The 24,104-nt window shown below is 36.3% G+C and overlaps 1 protein-coding gene and 1 non-coding gene across 2 annotated transcripts; one reads left to right on the top strand and one right to left on the bottom strand.

Moving 5' to 3' along the window:
- Positions 1–18,780: 18,780 nt before the first annotated feature.
- On the top strand, positions 18,781–20,497 carry LOC107623279 (uncharacterized). Its single transcript, XM_016325481.3, has 2 exons — positions 18,781–18,971; positions 19,646–20,497. Exon 2 carries the CDS (start codon positions 19,713–19,715, stop codon positions 20,148–20,150), a length of 438 nt encoding a protein of 145 aa, XP_016180967.1. The 5' UTR covers positions 18,781–18,971; positions 19,646–19,712; the 3' UTR covers positions 20,151–20,497.
- A 1,278-nt stretch (positions 20,498–21,775) lies between these two features.
- TRNAT-AGU (transfer RNA threonine (anticodon AGU)) lies at positions 21,776–21,849 on the bottom strand. The gene has a single exon. It is a non-coding gene; the product is annotated as a tRNA-Thr (tRNA).
- Between the last annotated feature and the right edge of the window lie 2,255 nt (positions 21,850–24,104).

Genomic DNA, 24,104 nt, shown 5'->3' with positions numbered 1-24,104 from the left:
CAAAACCTGTTCTCCAAAATAACCTCTAGGAGGTTTCAACACAGTATGTATTATTTAGTGGAGATAATAAGTATCTAAGCAAAACATAAACCAAAAGAAAGTCCCGAGAACCAAAGATCTTCGCTAATCCAGAAGTCTCCAGCATGCCTCAGCGAGGAGCCTCACGACCTGCATCTGAAAACCACAAAATCCGCATGCCGGTTCTCAGTATGGTAACAGTGCCCACATATCTAACATGTAATGTCCTGGAAAAGCCGAAGGCAATCCTAGAACTTTCAACAGATAATTTTAAAGCTTATAAATAGACTAAACCATAAATGGCAACTAAGGATCTTCAGTCTATCTATTACTTCCCTTTCCAAATCTTTCAGACCTCCCAACCACCAGCAGTAATATAATATCGCGAGTAAATAACCATTTCTGACCATGAAAGATTTGGACGCTGAAAAAACTAACCATGAAAAATTGAAACTAAAGTTATACCCATATAAGATAAGTTTTGTTCGACAAAAATAACCAATTATTAAATTTTTGTTCATAATTCTGTATATACCCCTTACTTTTTATCTTCTTTTATCTCTACACCCAATCTCTAACCCTAACAATTTAATCCCGCTCTCTTCTCCTCTGCTTCTACCCTCCAACCTTCTCCGCTGTCACAATCTCCTTCCACCACCATTATCGCCTCCAACCCCCTTTCTCTCACCATTGTGTTCTTTCTCTCTCTGTCTCGGACAACACTCTCTCTATCTTGAAGGGCATCAACAATTACAACACAGAAACACAGAACCCTCTTCCCTCTCTGTCTCTCCACACAAAAATCTCACATACAAATCACATACATGGTATGCAAAGTCACTTTCTTTTTCTCTCTAGTAATATTCTCTCCAATAAAATATGCCACCTTTCCTTCTTCTTCTTTAGGGTTCTGGGTTGTGGAGCTCTCAAAAATTAATGCCCCACTTCACATACCCTTCTCTTCTCACCATTCTCATATATCTCATAATTCAAACCCCAATACCATTAAAGGATCAATCTTTTTTATTTTTTGGTATGTTTACTTCCCCCTTTTTTTTATACCCATCTGTTATTCGCTTATTCCTCTTTGAATTTTTAGTATATATGTTTTCGTGCCTTTTTAGATTTTTACAAAAAAGGAAATTTTTTTTTCAATTTAGCTTGTGTTTGGATTTTGAAGATTTTTCCATTTAGCCTGTGAGGACTGAGGAAGGTCTTCAATATTGTAGAGGAGGTGGTTGGAGAGGAGGGGTGAGGAAGGAAATGGAGTGGTGGTGGTGTTGGAGTTGGTGATGGTTGAAGAAAAAATGAGGTGAGGAGGATGGAGAGAATGGTGGTGGTGGAATGGGGTTGTGACGACGGAGAAAGTTGGAGGGTAGAGACAGAGGAGGAGGGAGCTGGATTAAATTGTTAGGGTTAGAGATTGGGTGTAGAGATAAAAGATGATAAAAAATTAGGGGTATTTACGGAATTATAAATAAAAATTTAATAATTGGTTATTTTTGTCGAACAAAACTAATCTTATATGGGTATAACTTTAATTTTAATTTTTCATGGTCAGTTTTGTCAGCGTCCAAATCTTTCATGGTCAGAAATGGTTATTTACTCATAATATCGCAAACACAGTTATATTAGACAAGGAGATATACAAATAGGAAACAGATACAGCATTTAGACAATTAGCAAGTAATATGCTGTCAAATAGGCATTCCAAACAATTCACATAATATGCATATGATGTATGCTTGTCCTAATGGCTGATGAGTCTCATCTGTCGGTTATAAAGCCAACCCGACAAGTCCTGGTAGCTAACCATTGGACTGTCCCTCTGTCGTGCATCCCCAACTCGAGTTATACTCAACATAAATCATAATTCATATCCAACACCCTCACTGGTGTATATTCACGGGGGCGAGCTCATACAAAACTTTTACAGTGTCTGGCCACACTTACGACATAGGGTCAGCAGAGTATCGAGTCTCCACCTGGAGCACGTGTTGGCTAGCCACTGCTTTCACCCAGGGAAACTCGTATATTAGATAGTGGAAGTGCAACATTCACATTTCATTCAATAAGCATATATACAATCATACTCAGCCATAATTCAATAATGGCTCCGCCATAATTCGGCAATAACCCAGCCATCCGGCTACAGCCAATTTATTAACAAATACAGCCCTTCGACTCATGGCACATAAAACACTTCCACCACCATCCTCCGTATCTTATACAATCATCTTTGATCATCATTGATCATTAATTCTTCCCTTTCTTCATTCACAAGTTACCACATTTCCTAGCTCCTTTTCCATAGCTAGGCATATCATAATAATTTAAGACAAAAGGGGAGAGATCGGAGGCTTAGAAGTATGAAATTTGACTTTGAAAACTCAAAAATTAACATTGGGGTGAAAACGGGGTCACGCGTGCGCGTCGCCCACGCGCATGCGTGGAATGCCAAAAAGTACAGTGACATGTATGCATCGTCCACGCGTACGCGTAGATGAGAGAAAAGTCAAGTGACGCCTGCGCGTCAGCCACGCGTACGCGTGGGTGAGTTTTGTGCCCCACGCACAAAACCAGTGCAACTCCCGCACAACTCTCGAAAAATCTGGCTGGGCAATTGAATCAGCCCATCGACGCGTACGCGTGGGTGGTGAATATTTGAAAATGACGTGTGCGCGTCGGCCACGCTTACGCGTGGGAGTGCGTTCTGCCAAAAATATTACTAAGTTAAAAAGCTGCAGAATTCACTATTTCAAACCCCAATCTTTCGATGGGCATAACTTGTCCGTTTCAAATCATTTTTCACGCGTTCTTCGAATGGCATAAACATCCCGGATCCAATTTCATTTCTAAATAAGTTTGGCACAAATCGAGGATCCGGAGTCCAAGTTATGCTCCGTGAAAGTATGCCCAAAAATCACATTTTCATACAAAATCACAAAGTGCCATTTTCAAAACAAACTAATTTCAACCCTTTTCGAAACCAACCAAAACATACCAAAAATCAACCTCAAGCCTCCTCAACTCATACATTAACATTTTTATCAAGACCACAAACCACCATCCTATCATTTTAACCTATCTCACTCAAATCACTCAATTTCAAACACATTTTCATGTCATATATTCTTCCTCATCCCAATTTCCAACAACACCATTTCCAATCAACCATTATTACATATAATCAATATTATCCTCACCATCAACATAGTTTCACCCACAAATTCAACCTCAACCAATCATCAAGCATATATCAAAACATGCATATCACTCATGCATCATACCATCAAGCATCAATATTCATAATCACGTATATGACCACACAATATATCTCAACCATTCAACAACATCACAATTCAATTCCTATCTTAGGGTCTCTAGCCTAAGTTTTCACACCATATTACATTTTAGATACAGAAAACCGAGACCATACCTTAGCCGATTTCTCCGCTCAATTCGGAACACTTCCAAATCACTTTTCTACAAGCTCTCAAGGCTTCAACACCTCCAAGAACATATTTTTAGCATACCAAAGCCCTTTCTCCAAGCTTTCCAAAATCTCAATCAAGCTCCAATATTCACATACACACTACCTAAGCCACAATTATCATACCCAAACACAACAACTCAATACCCAACATCATAAACCAACAAATCCACTAGGGTTGAGAATCTTACTACACCCAAGGATCAAGGAGACAAGATTAATCCTCTCCTTCAAGCTAGTTGGGTCCTATAACATCAAAGAACCCAAAATCTCAACACTTTTCACCCAAAAATTCGAATTTAAGGCTGAGAAAACTGGACTAAAATTGTGGCTTACCTCAAGAACAAAGTAGTGGTTTTGTAGAGCTCATCGCGGTAAACGCATGGCCACAAACGGTGCGGCAATCGGAGCTCCGGATCAAAAGTTATGGTGGTTTGAAGATCAAATAAGGGTAGAACTTTGGAAGTGTTCTTCCCCCTTTTTCTTTCATTTCAGCGTGAGTGAGGGTTTAGGGAGGAGAGAGAGTGTTGTTGTTAGGGTTTTAGGTTTGGTTTGGTTGGGTCAATGGCCCAATATAGGTCCGGTTGGTCCGGTTTAGCCTGTTCGGTCTAATCTTGGACCGATTTCTATAAAACTAGTATCGAAATTCTCGTTTCAATCTCCTCTATCATATTAAGCCATAAAAATCACATTTTTGGCTTTCTAGAATAAATTCTAATTTATGGATTAATTAGCCATTAATTAACCGGGTTTTACATAAAGTCTACTTATCTTTGTATAAGGATGATAATTGAAAATTGTTAAATAACAAGGTAACTAGATATGTAACTATTTGATAGTTTTTACATATTATCTTTTACATGAACACAATTTTATCTTAGTAGTCACATTGTTTCAATAAATTAAGTGTGATGGAAAATTTGTACCAAGAAGTTGTGAGAATAATAAGTGTTCATACTTTGCTTCAAATCACATTCAGACCCAAAATAAATAAAACCCAATCAAGAGATGTTACCGATTGACACTTGCCCGACCTTATAGAAGTCAGACGCCGCAGCATCAATTTAGCCCCACTTATCTAAATAAGTAACTAATTCTTAAAATATCTCTTCTACTCTTCTAGAAAGAAAATCTTAACAACCTCCCTAATAAAAAGGAAATGACTACTGATAAACCTATATTTCATGAGTTCTTTTTTGCTTAATTTGAGTGATTTATACAATCCTTCACCTACTTATTCACATTAATTACATGGTTTTACTTTTCCTTCCTTATTATGTGATGTAAATGAAAAACATGTTTCCTAAGCTTTAAAATTAATTAATTTAATTACCTTTATTTCCATTCGATGCCGTGATCAGTGTGTTGAGTAGTTTCAGATTTTCTAAGGCAGAATGACTTAAAGGACGGAAAAGGAAACATACAAAAATGGAAGGAGGAAGCAAAACGGAGCTTTAAAGAAACTGGTATCCACGCAATCGCATGGATGACGCGATCGCGTGCCAAGCACGAATCAGCAGCGACGCGCATGACGCGGTCGCATGACTGACACGACCGCGTGGCAAGGAAAAGCTCCTAATGACGCGACCGCATGACCCACGCGGACGCGTGACAGAGGCCACGTATCAGAATTTACAGAATGCGCCCCCAGCAATTTCTGAAGCCCTTTTTGGCGCAGATCCAAGTACAGACAGCATAGACCAGAGGTTATAAAGTGTGGGAATGCACCCATTCAGAGAGAGCTCGCATATTTTACTTTTCAATGATTTAGATTTAGTTGAGAGGGAGATCTTCTCCTCTCTCTCTTTTAGGATTAGGATTTAGGATTTCTTCTTGCTTTAAGAGTGACTCTCAATCCAGGTTTTATATTTCTTTGTTTTAGCTTCCTTTTACTTTTATTTATTCCAGCACTTGAATTAATCATTGAATTTATGAATTTCTTCCATGTTGCAGACTGTTATTTGAATTAATAATATTTGAGGTATTTTCAGTTTATGATTGTTCTCTTTGATTTAAGTTACCATTGCTTCCCATCTAAGGATATTTTTATTATTCCAGCAATTTTACTTTTTCCCCTTTTGGTCCTGGTTAAGAATTCAGTAACTCAACAGTTATTAAACTCAATATAATTGATAATCGTTATCTTGCTAATTGAGCTGAACTTAAGTAATCCCAACCTTTTCTCAGGAAATAAATAGGATTCAAAGGTCAATTTAATTAGTCCCTTGACTTTCCATTGCCCCAGTACAGGTTGATCAAGTGGAGTTTAGATTCAACTTTCATTATAGTTGAGAGAGATAACTACGTTGGACCTCCAATTTCTCTTACCTTGCCAAAAGTCTACTTTACAGTATTTATTTATTTTAATTGCCATTTATTTTACTTGTCATTCAAATTACTTGCTTCTCATCTTCTAAATCCCGGTTACAACCTTTATAGCCAATATTAAGAACATACTTCATCGCAGTTCCTTGAGAAGACGACCCGAGGTTCGAATACTCGGTTAACAACTTTTAAAGGGGTTTGTTACTTGTGACACCCAAAACATTTGTACGAAGGGATTTTTGTCAGTTTAGAGACTATATCTACAACGCAACTATTTCTATGAATCTCTTTACTACTCGCAAAAATCCCAACATCAAAATGGCGCCGTTGCCGGGGAACTGCTAACATGTGCCTTATTATTGGTTATTGTAAATATTTTTCTTTTGCTTGTTTATTTATTTTTGTTTTTCCTTTTTATCTTTAATTACTACTATGAACTCTCACCCCTCTCGCTTTGAGTTTGGTTCTAATATTGTTAAAGGAAATAGAAGTTACAGCAGGAATGTGCATCAAGGTCAGACCAATCAAGGATAGTTGGGACCAAGAGGATCTAATCAACCCTTTTGGCAGCAACACCCTCCGAGATATCCTGGACAAAGACCATTCTACAGTGCATACTCAGCTGAAAGACATGGTGGACAACCTTGTAACTACCAACAAGTCCCACCCCGTGCATATAAACCATCCTTTCAACATAATCTCGAACCACCACGCTCACAAGCTTCTCTTCACCATTCGCCACCATATGATCCATCCTTACCCCAATACCAATTCAATCACCCCCAATCACCACCACTTTCCTTTGTAGCATGTCCAAGTCCAGCAACCCGAGAAGCAGAGGATCGCCTAAGGAAAACAGTAATTAAATTTCAAACAACCGTTAAACAACTGGAGCAAGCAATGATTAAATGGGCTTCTAGGCGCTCAAATACACAAGGATTAGCCACAGTCCCATGTGGACAACTCAACGAAGAGCAGAGCATGAAGGAAATGCCAGAAACTCCAGTGGACAAGACAGAGCATGAATTTGTACTAGAACAATTAGAAGAAGCTGTCATTGTTCAAGAAGAAGAGTTGGTTGAAGACCTAGGAGATGCTGAACTTCCATGGGAATCCAGAATTGAGGAAAACTCCGTCCAGGATGCTACAGTTGATGCTAAGGAGGATATTTCTCCAAGGCAAGTCGTTTATGAAGAATCAGACGGAATAATCCAAGAAGCAATTTTCCTTGATGATGATAGTCACAAGTCTAGCTCTCTTAGTGATGAATTTGCATCCGCAAGTGAATTCTCTGAGATCGAAGAATCTTCCCCAAGTGAATATGAAGATGATGCAGAGGTAGATTTATCTCAACCTCCAATCTATGACTCAAGTGATGAGGAAGACATAGAAGACTTTGACCAGGACACAGATACAATTGAAGACCTTTGCAAAGAAGTGGAAGAATTCACAGAAGAGCACAAGGAAATGGAACTTGCAGAACCACCAAAAACACCTATCCCAAGGCCATTACCACCTAATACAAGCTTCAAGTGGGTACAATCCTTAACTTATAACTTTACTTATTCACTTGAATATGGTTTGCTTGAAACAGATGGCCAGCTTAGAGCTCTCTGCGGCTTTAAGAGTAAGAGGGAAATGGCTCGTACTCAGAGCTGGTGCACAAGGTTCAACAAGGTTCCACGCTTCACTTCGAAGTACACGGATTGGTATCATGCTCAATTGCATGGATCACGGAGAACGTTTGGTCACCACAGTGAGATTCTACTTTTTGAACCGCCCGGATGGAGACATGTAGATCAAGACAGAGGCGGATTTAAAAGCAAGGCTTGGAATCCTGGACTCTATCCTGACATTCATCATCCCGGGAGCCTAACAATACATTTGAAGCTGTTTAGAAGCTTTGCATACCTAGTTTGGGACCCCGGAGGCTATTGGCATTCCAAGCACTAGTGGAGATTTTTGGACGAATTTAAATATAAGCCACCATAACAGGATACTCCCCCAATGTCCAACTTAAGGACTTTAACTAAAAGTGCTAGGTGGGAGACAACCCACCATGGTATGGTCGCTTCTTTTTCAATTTATTTCTTGTTAATTACTTCCATTTTTCCTTTTTCATTTTAATTTATCAAACCTGGAATCATGGATAGCATTCGTGTTAATCATTGCATTCTGCATTTTTCATGCATATAAAAAAAAAGGGGTGCACGACGCGAACGCATGCCCCATGCGATCGCGTCATATTGCGAGAAACAACATCCGCACGACCGCGTGACCCACGCGGCCACGTGATATATATATCGGCGTAAGGATCCAACGAACAGAAAGTTGGGCTGGAATCGTGCGGCCCTTGTGCGTTTCGCACAAATTGGCCCATGCGATCGCATGCCCCATGCGATCGCGTCACTTGTACAATACCAATCCCACGCGACCGCGTGAGCGACGCGATCGCGTCGCATGGATTGCACATCACCCCAAAAGGAGACAGAGAGTTGCGCTAAAACGGCGCTGGAGTCGTGCGTTTAGCACAAATTCCAGCAACGCGATCGCACGACCCACGCGATCGCGTCACCCTTCTTTCACCCCTCTCATGCGATCGCGCGCCCCACGTGATCGCGTCACTCCCATTTTCACCCCAACCACGCGATCGCGTGCCCCACGCGGCCGCGTGGATTCGAAAGTATAACCCTTCTAGCCACGCGAATCCTATCAGTCGCGCAGCCCCCCCACCCCTAACCCTCTTCTCCCTCTCTGCTTCCTCTCCCCCCAACCACCACCCAGCACCACCCAGCCGCCACTACGCCACCACCCAGACGCCACCGCCACGCCGAACGCCGCCGCCGCAACCCCTTCCCCTCCCTTCTTCTCCCTTCTTCCTGTCTCCTCCCCTCTCCACCACTGCCCTCCGCGACCACCGCCCCCCCACCGCTGGCCACCCAGCCTCAACCCCCCCTTTCTCCGCCACCCACCCGCATACCCCCCTTCTTCTATCACTAACCCTAAACCCTTCCTCCGCCACTGCCCCCTCAGCCGCCACCGCGACACCGTGCCCCGCCACCGCGCCGGACGCCGCCGCAGCCACCTTCTTCCCCGTTCCACCCCTCCCACCTACCAGGTTCCGCAAAACGCAACCCCCTTTATTCGTTCGTCGTTTTTTTATAATTTTTTCCATTTCTGTTCATCATTAGGATAGATAGATATGCATGCTGTAGTGGATTTTTAGTTTGTTAGGTAGCTTAGGCTGTGGTTAGTGGATCTAGGTCTGTTTACTTGCACTGTTCCTGTTTATATTTTATCATAACTGCAATTCTGCTGTTCCTGTGACCTCATTCATATGCTATGATTTCTTGCAATTGCTGCTTGTTACTCCAAAATTTTCCTGTTTCTATACATTACTGGTAACTGCAGCAAGTTTTTAATTCATATGAACTGCTATGATTGCTGTTTATTTTCCGGGACAATCCAATTTTAGCCGGAATGCTGCCCAAATTTTTAAAATTGTTTTCATTCATGTTTTGGTTTGGCATTTCTGAACTCTGTTTTACTCTGCTTTACCCAAATTATTTCATGAATGCTATGGCAGACTTTCTTATCCTCTTTAATTTCCTGGTTCATAAACTGCATTTGTGATTCACTGATTCCAATTTTTGCTTTCTTTATTTCTATTCGAATCAGCATCACCCTGTTTTCCTTGTTCGATTATGAGTACTTCTATTCTTACCTGTGAATCCTTGTTATATGAAATTTTTCTATGCCACTTACTTTAACCCGCACTTTACTAACTCACTAATTTTAATTTACTAATTTCTTTTTCAAATTCTAACCATACTAACCCTTTTAATCTCTTTTCTGATTATTTTCACTTTCCTCTAACTTTCTAACCATGGCATATTGTTTATTTTTCCATTTAACATAAATTCAATCACATTTCAATTACTCATTTTCCTTATTCTATTTCTCCCTTGGTGCTTTGAGTTTTCTTTGTTTAATTGCCTAATTGCTTTCCTATTTTTATCCATATCCTGATTTTCTGTTTTTCAGGATGTCTGCCTCACAAAGGAAAGGAAAAGGCAAAGCTACTGGCAAGCGCAAGAGAGGAGATTCCTCCCAGTCCATCATTGCTCTAATGCACGATTCTTCATGGCGGGAGAAGAACTTCACACAGCAGAAAAAAGCTGACCAGCTGCTCCCTGCGAATGACCCTGTAAAATTTGCAAACCGATACTGTGAGCTGAAGTACCCGGCTTTTGCAAACTCCAGAAATCTATACCTGGAGCGAACTTTGAAGATTCCAGAAGCACTCCAGTAGTACACCACTGAGAAAATCAAGCAAAGGGACTGGTTCTTTCTGGAAAGAACACTGACAGAGGTCAATTCATCTTGGGTACGGGAATTCTACTGCAACTACTATCTCACTACCCTAGATGCAGTGAACCTGAGAGGAAAACAAATTCTGGTCACTGAAGAGGCGTTAGAGGACATTCTCCGGTTCCCAGCCAAGTCCGATCAGCCTGATGGTTATTCAAAGGCTGAGGAGGACATGCGTCAGATGAAGTTTGATTGGGATACCGTGAAGGCACGGATAGCTCTCGACCCGACAGTTCCTTGGGAGATGGGTCAGGATACTACCATGCCTAGAGGGATCAAGAGAGCATACTTAAACGATGAGGCTCGGTTATGGCATCAGATCTTGAGTAATTATGTGATGTCGAGTACTCACGAGACGGAGATCCCGGCTGCTATGATCACCCTCCTTTGGTGTGTGCTGGAGGGTAAGGACCTTTATTTGCCACGTTTCATTCGGTATTATATGGCCAGGGTCCACGTCCGAGGCACCCTCCCCTTTCCATATCTAGTTACACAGCTTGGCCGTCGAGCTGACGTGCCATGGGAGGCTGCCGATGAGAGACCACCAGCGGCGGATTGCAGGAAGATCATTCCGCACAGCCGGAACTTCTTAGCCTTGGGCCACAGACCACCACCATTCACTGCTACTGATGAGTCAGCCCCACCGTCTGCTAGACCCTCTTCCTCCACTGCTGCACCACCTACCCCTGCTACCACCATTGCACCTCCACCTGCCACAGAGTCCGTCTATCATCTGGTGCACCGTTTGTTCCGACGATTTGACCAGATAGAGTGTCGCAACAAGCGGCGCTATGAGCACCTAAAGCTGATGATACGATCCGGCGACATCTCCTCTGAGCCCGACACACCGTCCGAGGCATCTGAGGAGGAGGCGGATGCGCCCGAGGCAGAGACCCATCCCCAGGAGGCAGCACCAGCCGCACCACAGGCAGCGGTCCCACATCAGATTGAGGCTGCAGATCTTGAGATCCCAATCCAGTCAGCACCTCCTCCACAGCAGCCAGACCCTCAGCCCACCACCACCACTGAGACTCCAGCTACCATCCCTCCCAGTGATGACACTCCTTCACACCCGGCTTGATTGAGCATCGAGGACGATGCTTCCTTTTAAGTGTGGGGAGGTCGCCATCTCTGGCGTTTATTTTGGTGAACCACTACATCTTTTTTCTTTTATTTTGGATATTTTTTCTGTATTTTTCTCTTTTTCTTTTTACTGTTATTTTGAGTACTTATACATTGCTTTTATGTATTTTTACTCTATTTTCTGCATTTTGCATCTTTAGTTCACATTTTAGCCATTTAGTTTATTTAGTTATTTAGTTTAGTTTGCAATTCTAATTTATTAGTGGATTAATTAGTATAGCTTACCCTTTTTAGCATAAGATAGTATAGTTTAAATTGAAAAATATAAAAAGGAAGTAAGCTAGGAAATTGAACATATCAGATTTAAATCCACAAAACTTGTATATAGCATTACATGATGTAGTTAAGCTGACAACATTTCATCAAGGAGGAACATTAAAACTTTAAAAGCCACCCTAAATAATTTTTTTTATGAGAATAATGGGAATTTTTAACTAAACCTGCATACAATATATAAATGATATATGATGCTTGAGTTAGAGAACACACAGCCTGTGAGTCTTGAGCTTAAATTGTATGGTTGCATTCAAACCATAATTTCATTTCTGTGTGTTACATTTCTTTTTATTCTGATGTTCTTTACTTTGCTTTAATCTATATGTCCAATTATAGAATATAGAATAGATACATACCAAGAGAATGATTGAGGCCATTATTTGATTTTAGCTCACTTACCCCAAATTAGCCTACCTTTTACATCACCCTTGTTAGCTCCCTTGAGCTTTTTAAAACCCCTTTATTCTATTTAGCCAAATTACTAGCCTTAAGCAGAAAAACAAAAGAAAATCCCAAGTGAATCCTTGGTTAGCTTAAGATAAAAAAAAAATCATGAATAGAGTTAAATGTGGGAAACCTTTTGGGAACATAGATGATAGAAACAAAAAGGTAGAGAAGTTAAAAGAAATAAAATAAATTTGGGAAGCATGTTCATGAGAAAATCAAAGTGCTTTAATTGCCATGTGCCTTGAAAAAAAAAGAGTTATTTTTCAGCATTTAATAAAAGGGGATACAAAAGAAATTCTCCAATGCCAAATAAAAGCAATGCACATGGAATAGAAAAAGCAAAAAGTGAAACACGAGCATGTAACAATAAGTGGAATAATATGGGAAATTAGGTAAAGAAATTTTTGTTTTACTAAATATGTATGTTAGGTGAGATCTTAGTCTAATTAAGGATTCACTTATTAGCTCACTTGACCCTATACATAAATCCTTACCTTTACCTTGACCCCATTACAACCTCAATTAAAGACCTCATGACTTTTTGGTGTGACTATATTTTATAATTGTTGATTGGTTAAATAAAAAACAAAGCCATAGAAATTAAGAATAAAAAGAAAAATAGAGTGAATAAACCCAATAAACACTGAGTGACTAGAGAGTAAACACAAAATCCAGTGAGGGTTCTATAACTCATCAACATATATCTGTGCTTATATTTACTAATTGTTTTGCAAGTTTGTACAATGCTTTCTTTCCCATCTCATTTGCTAAAATGCTTTATTATTTAAGGGTTGGCTATATATATATATATATATATATATATATATATATATATATATATATACATGACTCCTTGAGAATGTGAATTAACTTGACTACATGTAAGCTTTATATATGAGTGAATAATTTAGAGTTGCATGATGCATCATTCATTTAGGTAGTTGCATTTAAATTAGGTTGCATTGCATGACATTCCATCACTTTAACCTTAATTATTTACCTTGGATTTATCATGAGGACATGCTAGTGTTTAAGTATGGGGAGGTTGATAAACCCATATTTCATGAGTTCTTTTGTGCTTAATTTGAGTGATTTATACAATCCTTCACCTACTTATTCACATTAATTACATGGTTTTACTTTCCCTTCCTTATTATGTGATGTAAATGAAAAACATGTTTCCTAAGCTTTAAAATTAATTAATTTATATACCTTTATTTCCATTCGATGTCGTGATCAGTGTGTTGAGTAGTTTCAGATTTTCTAAGGCAGAATGACTTAAAGGACGGAAAAGGAAACATACAAAAATGGAAGGAGGAAGCAAAACGGAGCTTTAAGGAAACTGGTATCCATGCGATCGCATGGATGACGCGATCGCGTGCCAAGCACGAATCAGCAGCGACGCGGCCGCATGACTGACGCGACCGCGCGCCTTAAGCAGAACGCGCATGACGCGGTCGCATGACTGACGCGACCGCGTGGCAAGGAAAAGCTCCAAATGACGCGACCGCGTGACCCACGCGGACGCGTGACAGAGGTCACATATCAGAATTTACAGAATGCGCCCCCAGCGATTTCTGAAGCCCTTTTTGGCCCAGATCCAAGTACAGACAGCATAGACCAGAGGTTATAAAGTGTGGAAATGCACCCATTCAGAGAGAGCTCGCATATTTTACTTTTCAATGATTTAGATTTAGTTGAGAGGGAGATCTTCCCATCTCTCTCTTTTAGGATTAGGATTTAGAATTTCTTCTTGCTTTACGAGTGACTCTCAATCCAGGTTTTATGTTTCTTTGTTTTAGCTTCCTTTTACTTTTATTTATTCCAGCACTTGAATTAATCATTGAATTTATGAATTTCTCCCATGTTGCAGACTGTTATTTGAATTAATAATATTTGAGGTATTTTCAGTTTATGATTGTTCTCTTTGATTTAAGGTACCATTGCTTCCCATCTAAGGATATTTTTATTATTCCAGCAATTTTACTTTTTTCCCTTTTGGTCCTGGTTAAGAATTCAGTAACTCAACAGTTATTAAACTCAACATAATTGATAATCGTTATCTTGCTAATTGAGCTGAACTTAAGTAATTCCAACCTTTTCTCAGGAAATAAATAGGATTCAAAGGTCAATTTAATTAGTCCCTTGACTTTCCGTTGCCCCAGTACAGGTTGATCAAGTGGAGTTTAGATTCAACTTTCATTATAGTTGAGAGAGATAACTATGTTGGACCTCCAATTTCTCTTACCTTGCTAAAAGTCTGCTTTACAGTATTTATTTATTTTAATTGCCATTTATTTTACTTGTCATTCAAATTACTTGCTTCTCATCTTCTAAACCCCGATTACAACCTTTATAGCCAATAATAAGAACATACTTCATCGCAGTTCCTTGAGAAGACGACCCGAGGTTCGAATACTCGGTTAACAATTTTTAAAGGGGTTTGTTACTTGTGACACCCAAAACGTTTGTACGAAGGGATTTTTGTCAGTTTAGAGACTATATCTACAACGACGCAACTGTTTCTATGAATCTCTTTACTACTCGCAAAAATCCCAACGTCAACTACCCACCACCAAAGGTATAACTACTCTAAGAAGTAGTTATTGATCCTACATCTACATTTATAAATACCTTGAAATCTTTAGGTATACTTCAAACCTAATTTACTAAAAATCTGTCTAAGATTCTTGCTAACTTAAGCACCGGAATTTCTTGCAGGTACTACTCCATCTTCATCAAGACGTCGGACGGTGGCACCCTAGCAGCGAAAGACGTTAGACAAACTACCCAAAAGCATTTTAGACCTCACGTTCAAGTCCAAAGCAACCCAATTTTAGGTAACACTCGGAACAATAATAATTGTCATGATACCACTTTTTTCGTAAGTTTAAACTGATAAGAAGAGGAAACAATATGAATGGTTATATCTCTAATACACTTTTTAAGCAAAATTCTATTTTGGGTTTGCTTGATTTTTACATAATTTTTTTTATTTGTTTTATGCTATTTTTTTTTTCTTTTGGACTATAATAAGGAGCGAACTCTAGACCTTTCGAACATAGAGCTCTGATATTATATTATGATACCACTTTTTTCATAAGCTTAAGTTGATAAAAAGAAATAATATTAATAGTTATATCTCAAATAATAATAGATAAAAATATAACTGTGATTCCATGAGACAAGAAACATAGCAGAGTGACTGAGTGAGCATAAAAAACATAACAGAGTGTTACTGCCAGGTTAGATCACACTATATATACTATGAACAAGAAAAATTACAAGAAATTTATAAAGTCCTTAACATTGGAGAAATTGAAGTTGTTATGAAATTCGTCGTGTAACTAATAACTTTCAAAAACTTTTGGCACAAGTAATGCGTTTCGCAATATAACAAGAACAAAACAAGGACAATAGTGCTACTGATACAATTCTTTGTACAAACAAAATTTTGTATGGTCTTAGAGTTCACAAATGTATAACTGCATATTATATTAAATTTTTAATAATGACTGAAAAATGTACTGTTTTACTGTTACATGATGATTTAGGTTATTATGGCCAAAATCTATCAGATAAATAAACTAATTATTGTCAGTTCTATTTTTTTCGCAGGCAAAACCTGTTTTAGTACAAAAAATTCTCACGGATAATGAATGAAGTAAAAAAAATAAAACAAAATAAGAAATTTAGTTCATAGGTAAAGCAAAAACCATGGTGAAATGGATCAACCATCGTTAGAAAGATTGAGAGAGAAATTAAGTAATTGTTTAATGTTGATTATTAGATGATACATTGTGATTTCTGACTTACAAATGTGTTTGGGTATTTGATTTATAATATGGAAGCCAGCAAACAGCTTGGTCTCTAGCTCTAAGTTTGGCAATATGGTCAGTATTTTCGTCTTTATGTTTAATGTTTTATCGAACTAAGTACTAACTACTAAGTAGAGAGCAGCAAGCATAAGATTTTATTTATTAGATACGTTGAAAATTCTTGTTGAAAGCATATATTGTTAATACTTAATACTCAATATTGACGTCGTCATGATCATTATTGCTAATAGTTAGTGTTTTGTTGTGTATCTCACTCAAAACTGAACGTACGTATTTTTTCTGCACTCTTTTTTTTTACACTACCTTTAAGATAGAGAAAATAAAAATTAGGTAAAATAAAAAAATAAATTAAATACATAAAAATATAAAATCATATCAAAATTAAATTCGATCAAGTAAAAAATTTGTAAAACTGAATTTACTCATTTCAAATCATAATATTCAAACATTTTAAAAGTTAAATCAACATTTTAACCATTATAATGTTCTCAAACATACTACTATATATATATTTCTATATTTTACTATTCATATTAAACCAAGATTTCAAACTCTAGCACAATTTAAGGAGAGACTAACGAAAATTTTCTTTGTGCTAAACTTGAGTTGCAATAATATATGCTATCTGATAGTCCATTTATCCCTAACTCTAATTAACCTAGTTCAACGAACTCAACTAATCCAAATTTATGGTTTCTTTTTTGGACTGGGCGTGGGTCGGACCAACCCGACCTACACCAACACACTCACTACACAACCTGGATGGGTCAACCCTTCTCCCCCTCTCCCAAAAATAAAAAACTAACAAATTAATCATCCTAACCACTTATGCCTCTCTCTCACTTAACAGGATTCCTATACGTGACTTTTCTTGTAACGATTGTTCTTGATCCTTAGTCATGAGAACATTTGGTGAACGGCAAGAGCATGGATCGCTAATATTCTTTCACTTTGGCGTTAGGTGGCGAAGCTAATACCCATCACTGGCACTGCAAGGAGCGATTCTGATTCTGCGCGGACGGCGACCTGTCGGAAGAAGAAGAGCAGCGATGCACTGCTTCAACAACAGATTACAAATCTCTGGTTCATGCCAACTGCGGTAGAAAAATAGAATTACATAACCTTCAATACTTGAGGTTGGAGGGAGCCTCCAATCCTCCATCGACTTGATCCGTAGCAGAACAAAAGCAAGGTGAATAAATTTATGGTTGACAACTCTAATAAATTAGATCAGGGGAGACTACAATTTTTCATTGGATATTTTTGGACATCTAACTAGTAATTAGGTAATATGGGCTTATCTCGAAAGGAAGAAGATACCACAAAATTCCAAAATTCAAAAAGACCAGTATGACCTTCAAGCAAAACTGAAAAGACTGGTACGACGAAAAAGCATGACAGTGGTAGTTAGACGTGTCAAGTATGAATAGGAGAGAATATGATCTTCGCGCACTCGTTTAGGACTGGCAATAGGTAAGGTAGGGTAGGGTTTGGATCCTACGCTAACCCTACCCGCGGGTTGAAATTCTATTAAAACTCTATTTTACCCTACCTGCGGGTTGAGAATCTCTCAACCTTAACCTTACCCGTATCCTAAAATTCTAAATCCTACCCTACCCTATCATATCCTATTCTACCTGCAGAAATATCAATTTTTTTCTAAACAAATATAAAATTCAATCATTCCAAATTTTATACATATTAATAAAATACAAAATAAAAAATTAATACTTTAAATTACTAAATCAACTAACTAGTTTAGTGATTACTTACTTATTACCAAATCATTACATAAAGAAAAATATAGATTCAACTTATACTTCCTTCACTATTTACCTACTTTTTATAAAATATATATTATATATAGAATACGAGTAGAATATATCCTAAACCTGTATCCTACCCTACACCCCAACCGATCTCTACTAAATATGTATTATATCTGTATTTCTTTCTCCTCTCCCCCCAAATCCATTACTTTTGGAACATTGAAATGTGTGAAAGCAAGGCGCACATGAGAGAGAGAAAAGAGAGCCGTTGGTACACGTGACAAACAAGCCATAATAATAAAAGTTAAGTGATCTAAATTAATCGTTTAAATAACATGACTTTAAAAAAATGTATTAAGGTTATTCGTCAATTTTTTTTTATAAAAATATATAAAATTTAAGTGCTAATATATTTATTAAATTAAAATATATTTTAAAATTATAATAATTTTCACATATATTTTTATAACACATGTTATAAAATTTTTGTATTTGATTATTTATTTAAAAATAATGTTAAGAAGTAATTTTTTTCGATTAATATTAATTATATTTTAAAATTTTTAATTCTAAAATAAAATTTTAATTCTGAATTATAAATTATAAATACTAAATTTTAAAAAAGATATTTGATTAATATTTATGCAGATAAATTTAAGGTTTTTGGTCATAGTTATCATATCTACTTTATTTTACTCATTCTTTAAAGAACAATTTTGGTGTAGTTTTTTCTTTCCAAACATTTAGCTCCATAGTTCATAATTTTTTTAAAAAAAAAGTAGAAATTTTTAAAATTAAAAAATGTTGACTAATTTTAACAGATTGATTTCTATATTCTTTATTCAAATAAAAATAATAATTTTAAAATGAAGATGGGTTTAATGCGATGCGAAACCAACGTTCCGCAAGGTTATCCAGAAATAAATTGTAGTGGTAGGTGACCACTGAAGGAAGTAAAATTACATTTGGGTCCATCTTTCATTTATCATAGTAACGTGCATTTGGGATTTTATTTTAGCGTGAGTTTTGTCGTATATGGGAAGCGTCAACCCCACAAGTGTAAAGGTAAGCGGAATGAGCTACGAGCATTTATTCAACGCCAAGTTTCTATAAATGTAATCCCACAAGTCTTCCGCTTCTTCCATTTATCTAATTTAACGTTCTTTCTTTCTTTCTTTCTTTCTTTATTAGCTTAGGTTCTTCCGAGAGCGTGAGTGAGATTTTAGGTTTGTTCTTTGTTCTTTATAGGCACTAAAGAGGAAGAAGACTCTATAGCTGAAGAAAGAGCATGTGAGTGAAATTTTCCTCTGCTCTCTTTCTCTCTCTCTCTTTCTCTCCCTCTCTCTGTGATTAGGTTGGTGCAATTAATTTAATTCATGTTATTTCCATGCGCGTTATTGTTATGGTGTAATAATTAAGCATGCAGCATGCATTTGTTAGAACGAGAAAGTAAGATTAATATACGCTTGTATTAGCGGGTGCTGAATTGTTTGGTTTTGAAGGTGATGGCATGTTGGATTCTTAATAGAGCGCGTGCTAATTACCGTGTTATCCATTGTTTAGGATTTCAACATTTTCACGGTTTAGATCTGTCTTCTCCGTATATAATTAATTAATTATGAAAGCTCTCCATTTTAATATTATTTGTCATCTAATGATCTAATTAAACAATAATTACTAAAGTCGGATTCTAGATTTAGGTTTTATAATAATCCGTTCTGTTTTTGAAACTCGATCTTTCTATTGTGATAGGTGATAGGACTTTGAGTTGAATTCCATTATTTTTCAAATGTAGAAGAATAGGAATAATAGATTATTGAAAGTCCTTGTAGAAGAAAAGGTTAAGTGAAATCACTAAACGGGATAATTAAAGGTTACTTATTGGAAAGTGTAAATCCTTAGGTATCTTTCCCACTTGAGTATGACTGAAATCTGTGTTGTTGTGGTGGCTGTGTGACCTGCAGAGGATTTGGGCAAGGCATTGAAGTTGAAGTGTGGAAGAGTTCTTAAGAGGTTATTTCCACTAAAGGAATGGAGGTATATGGCAAATCTATGGTTGCAGCTCCTGCAAATGTTATTTATATGTCGAGTATTTTGGGCCGTGATGGACCAAATCCTGTGCATAAGTGCGACTGGAAATGTGAAAACGAAAATGTTTGCGGGAACATGTATCGCTGCAGGCTAACAGGGCTAACTCACATCTGTGATAAAAACTGTAACCAGAGAATTTTGTATGATAACCACAGCTCGCTTTGTAGAGCAAGTGGTCAAATTTTCCCCCTTACACCAGCAGAGGAACAAGCAGTGAGGGGTGTTCGAAGAAAGCTCGATGCAGAAAATTCATCTTCTGATGGCTGTGGTTTTAAGCGTAGACGAGATACACAATTCCATACTTCTCCTTTCGAGAGATCTTTTTCTGCTGTCAGTCCTATCTGCAGCCAAGTTGGAGATGGCATGGATATGAGCTAGATATATATTTCCTTCTTTTTTGGATCTTTTTTTCTTTTTCCCTTTTACTATCAGATGAGTATCAATAACAGCACTTGAATAAATGGACTACCTATTGGTGGACAACATGTATGTCCATCTACTTTGAGAACTCCTTATATTTCCAGTAATAATGTAATGTGGCACTTAAAAGTAGCTTGACTGTTTAGTATTCAGATGACTTTAGTTTCTTGCTCACCTTGTTGGGAAGCAGACATTTAGCTACAAGATGAAACTCAGACTTTATGATGCCTGGATTTGATTTAGGACCTGAAATGATGTACTATGTATCAGCATTCATCAATTTTCTTAACTGTAACCCTTTTCTAGCTGGCTGTTTTGTAGTTTCTAGCAAATATCTAATTGCAATGCATAACTTTCCAAGAGTTGGTGTGTTAATTACTAATACTACTGCTGTGAGTTGCACTATTTTATTTTAGATCTTATTTATCTTAATTCCATTAGAATAGTGCACCATTGGCAGTCATGTCCATTAGGCTGATAATTCTAATCAGGGTTATTTTGATAACCTTGATCAATGCAGGTAAGGTTCCTTATATGCTCAAAATAGTCAAGTATGAAGTATGTGAAAAACACTATTCTTTTTTTTCCTTCCTGAATGTCTTCCTACTTTTGCAGACTCACAAGAGATGAAATAGCTTACATTTTTAAAATTATCATTCTATTATCTTTTCTTTACATCCTCTGATTAATTGCTGGCTGTTTGAGTTTAATGTAACTTGTGCAGGTTCAGAAGCATGTACTATCAAGGAGCTTTATAAACATTTGTATTGCAGATAAATATAGAATTGGTTTATACTAGAAAATGAAATATTGATACCTATCTGCTTATTTTCTAGATGTAGGAACAAGCATTGCCATTTATGCTAAAGTTTGCATCTACTGGAGTTTGGGTAGGAGGATGGTTATGGGGTTGTGAAGAATCTTGAGATTCCACAGGTGCTCCAGATAGGAAGTGACAGACAGATGGTTACGATGTCCTCGCTTTGCAAGTTTTAATGAATCTGTTAAGATTTGAAAACTTGGAAAGTATAGACCCAGTTACATGTTAAATGAGACCACATTTCTTCATCCCCCCAAGTCAGATTATCATCTATTGGGTGTGACATTTATTGGGCGAAAAGAGGACTTGATCAATGCAGACCTAGTTATTTGCAAGTATGAGCACATTGTATATATCAAACTTGCATTTTCTCTGTACATTTGAGTATTGGAAAAGATTTACCCTGTATTTGAGCCTTAGGATATTTTCTTGAAGTTTTTCATTGTCGTCTGGGCAAATTCAACTTTGTATTGAATGATATTATGTATTTTGAAAATTTGATGCCATAAATTTGTAATGGTAACCATGGCTGTTGCTTTTACTCTTATCATTTTTGCAACAAACCATTAATGTTAATTAGTGGAACATTTAGAACAGTTGAGTTTCACTTGTGTATACAAATTATTCTTGTGTTATAAAGATAAAAAATTTATTAAGCCAAGGAAGCCAAAGCAAGTTGCCATTCAGAATAAATCTAAAAAAGCAAAAAGGTATACCTAAATAACAAATATTGAATCCATCATAGACCAAAGATAGGAAAAATTACTCTTGTTGAGAGTCGAACTCAAAACCTCCCACTTACTAAACGGGTGCTCTAACCAACTGAGCTACGAGAGCTTATTGGTACTTTGGTTTTGCAAATCTTATTTAATATCTTGATGGATTTTGAACATTTGCTTTGGAATGGCATATAATTTGTTTCATGAATAAATTTAAGGACAAGTTACATAATTAAAATGAATTGATTTGAAATTTATCCAATTGCAACTTTTTGAAATCTAAGAGATGTTTGCAATTTTTTTTATTCTATATAAATTGCTATTGACTATAGGGGTTTAACTTGAACGTAATCCGCTATATGTTAGGACGAATTATGTAAGAGAATGTGTTAAGCAGAAATCGCTACTAGCTATAGCGGTTTATGAAAAAACATTGGTATGTACAATCTGTGGGAGACTCTAACAGTTTACGTGAAGCTGGTTATTCTCAGGTAGATTCTAATGTGTAAAATTTTTGATAATCTCTAGATGTGACGGAATTGACATTTGGATCTTCTTCCACTATAAATATAAATAGTAAGATTAAATTGACTAATTCTATTTTAAATCAACTTATCACTATTAAAATTAGTTAATTATTATATATATATGCACACTACATGTGACATATATTGGTATAACAAGCAATTAAGATATAAGAATGTTTGAAATAATAAAATAATTCTAATTGAAAATTAGAATTAGTAACATAATCAGAAAATAAATTACTATTATTATTATTATTATTATTATTATTATTATTATTATTATTATTATTATTATTATTATGTCAAATTATAGTGAGTTAAGAAATAATACTAAATAATTATCTTGTGATGATGATTTATATGGAGCTTGAATAAACAAAGTAACTAACTATTATAATGATGTTTATCATTCTACACTAAATATGTATATTTTAAAAAAAATAATAATAAAATTATTATAAAATATTTAAGCAAATTATTTTATATTTCATTTATTTGTAAATTTTTTTTATCGCAAAAGACATGCACAAATATATCACTATTATACAATACTTCTTTTTTTACCTAATCTGTTTGACTTTATTTTTATCTGTGTGTATATTAATATGAGATCAGATCTCATTCGCACATTCATACGATCAAATTGTGAATTTCAGGTAAATTTTTGTATATTCTAAGAATCCACAGAATATAAATAAATAGGTAAATATTCTTTTTATGTTTTATTTTAACTAATAATTATCACATATGTTGTATTATTTTATTTTTATTATTTAAAAAAAGTATATTTAATAATATTTTAGGAGTTAAAAGAGTGAAAAAAAAAGAAATTTTATTAATTTTTTAATAAAAATAAATTTTTTAAAATATTTTATATTTTGTAAATATATCCGAGTTACAAATGTGTGGATCAGATCCAAACTAAAAAAACCGTAGATAATGGATCTGATCCGATGATTTTAGCGTAGATTAAATCAAAATTTTGATGATTTGATTCACATTGACCCCTATTTGCATCTAATACAATTTTTATCTATTTAGTAAATCCTCTTTTTACCTTAAATTGTCAAAAATAGTATTTTAATTTATGTTCTATTAATTGGATCTCTGAATATCTCCACTTCTTTTCAATTGCCTTGCTTTTGTATTTATAAAGAAACCAGATTTACATAGACCACTAGAGCCTCCCATTACGCGCATACCAATACTCAACATCTTTTTCTATGTAATCCGCGCTAGTCTGTAGCGGATTACGTTTAAATTAAAATCGCTGCAGGTAGTAGCGGTTTACAAAGAGTAAAAGAAATTGCAAACATGTCCTCCAAAAAGTTGCAATTAGATAAATTCTAAACCAATTCATTTTAATTATGTAACTTGTCCTAAATTTAATAGATAAAATTACATACAAAATAAATTCATAAAAATTCTCATTTTATTTTTACTTCTCAATCAAATATCACTTAGAAAAATAGATTTCTTCCAGGCAAGCTTTTAAATTTGTTTATAATAAGTTTGCGCAAAATTTACCACCAAAACTCCAAATTTTCTCGAAAAATTTAAAATATACAAGATCGTCTCAGGGAGGATTCTCTCGCAGCCTTAGTCTTCGCGGTGCATAATTGCTTAATTTGCATACTCGAGGTTAAGGGAGGTTGAGGTCAATTTCTATTTTCACCATTGAAAAGTAATTTTGCTTCACTTAAGACCTTGGTAAAAGTCAAAGTTTTATTTCTACCTTTGGACTTGGAAACACATCGAATAATCCATGCAAATTCTTACAAGGCTCAACCTACCTAGGGAGTTCTATACACGATTCTACGAGGACATGATTTCCAAAAGTTTGTAA

The sequence above is a fragment of the Arachis ipaensis genome, chromosome B10, assembly GCF_059453495.1.
Source record: "Arachis ipaensis isolate K30076 ecotype BB chromosome B10, ASM5945349v1, whole genome shotgun sequence".
In the NCBI taxonomy this organism is placed as follows: Eukaryota; Viridiplantae; Streptophyta; class Magnoliopsida; order Fabales; family Fabaceae; genus Arachis; species Arachis ipaensis.
The sequence above is the reverse complement of the archived record's forward strand: the minus strand, read 5'-3'. Positions and strand labels throughout refer to the sequence as shown.